The sequence below is a fragment of the Caenorhabditis briggsae genome (assembly GCF_000004555.2).
Source record: "Caenorhabditis briggsae complete genome, chrII, whole genome shotgun sequence".
Lineage (NCBI taxonomy): Eukaryota > Metazoa > Nematoda > Chromadorea > Rhabditida > Rhabditidae > Caenorhabditis > Caenorhabditis briggsae.
The window spans coordinates 15,898,769-15,899,941 of NC_013486.2; the positions used below are offsets into that span (position 1 = coordinate 15,898,769).

General features: G+C 37.2%; 1 protein-coding gene across 1 annotated transcript in view; it reads left to right on the forward strand.

The window, feature by feature from the left end:
- Positions 1 to 773, forward strand: part of CBG07144 — a gene marked incomplete at both ends in the record, with an annotated part of 2,229 nt that extends 1,456 nt beyond the window's left edge. Inside the window, 2 exons of the mRNA XM_045243178.1 lie at positions 1 to 626; positions 674 to 773. The exon at positions 1 to 626 is cut by the window's left edge and continues 1 nt beyond it. Coding sequence (XP_045093384.1) covers positions 1 to 626; positions 674 to 773 — 726 coding nt within the window. The remainder of the gene's footprint in view (positions 627 to 673) is intronic.
- Between the last annotated feature and the right edge of the window lie 400 nt (positions 774 to 1,173).

Here is a 1,173-nt window from a genome sequence, read left to right on the forward strand (position 1 = left end):
GACGCAAAAAGATACCCGAACCGGAAGTACTCTAAAAGGTCACATAATAACGGCGGGAGAACTGTATCCGAATTCAAGAAGGTCAATAGAAATGTCTCTGGCGAGTCTGAAAGCGGTGATGATGAAAGGAAAGCAGATGGGAATATTTCTAGTGATGAGGAAAATGACAGTGATTGTGATGTGAATAGCTTGAATTCTAAACCCAATGTCTTCGATGAGTCGGGAGATATCGTCGAGGATGAAATTAATTGTAATTCCAATGATGAACATGTCAATCTAGTCCTTGACCCTTCTGTGGATCACTTGAACTCTCATGATTCTTGCATGGATCTTTCTGATGATCCAAGAAAGTATGACAGCGATTCTGATGAGGAGAATGATATTTTCGGATATCAGAATGTCAATCCAGTGCCGAAGCCATCAAATCGTGTCTCGAATGATCATAGTTCACAGATCGATCTTCGTGATGTTCTTGGAGAAAAGGGCTCGAGAAAGCCTGAAAGCGATTCTGAAGAAGTGTCCGATGTTTCCACAGGACAACATGTGAAACCAATGTCTCTCAAAGAAAAGTTTCCGATTGGATACATGCATCGACTTTCGGATGATTCAGACGACAGTGAGACAAAGTGAGCGACTCATTTAAATGTTCAATCAGCTCATTAATATATTACAGAGACACCGAAACAACACCCGAAGACTGTCCATCACCGCCTAGAAAGAAGTCAAAGAGAAATTCAGGTCCTCCTTCCCGCTACCAAGCTTCCTTCAAATAAACCCCAATTGGCTTCAATTTTTTTTCTCATCTTAAGGTCATTCTTAATTGTCTAATCCTTTTTTTTTGTTTTTGCATTCTTTGTTGTTGCTGTTGTGTTGTTCAACTATGAATTGTTGCCACATAAAATTGTTCTGTTTTGTCTTTAAAACATTGAAAAAAAATTGAATCCGAATTATCAAAATTATTTAAAAAATAAGAAAAATTTCAATTACCACGAAAATTGAGAAAAGTTGAGAAAAAATGGAAAATGGAGAAAAACCGAAATATTGCGAAAAAACGGAAAATTGGGAAGAACGGAGGAATATGGAAAAAAGGAAGATGAGAAAAATTCAGAAGTTCCAAAATTCGTAGATTCTGAAATTTCAAAATTCTGAAGTTCTGAAACTCTGATGTTTTCG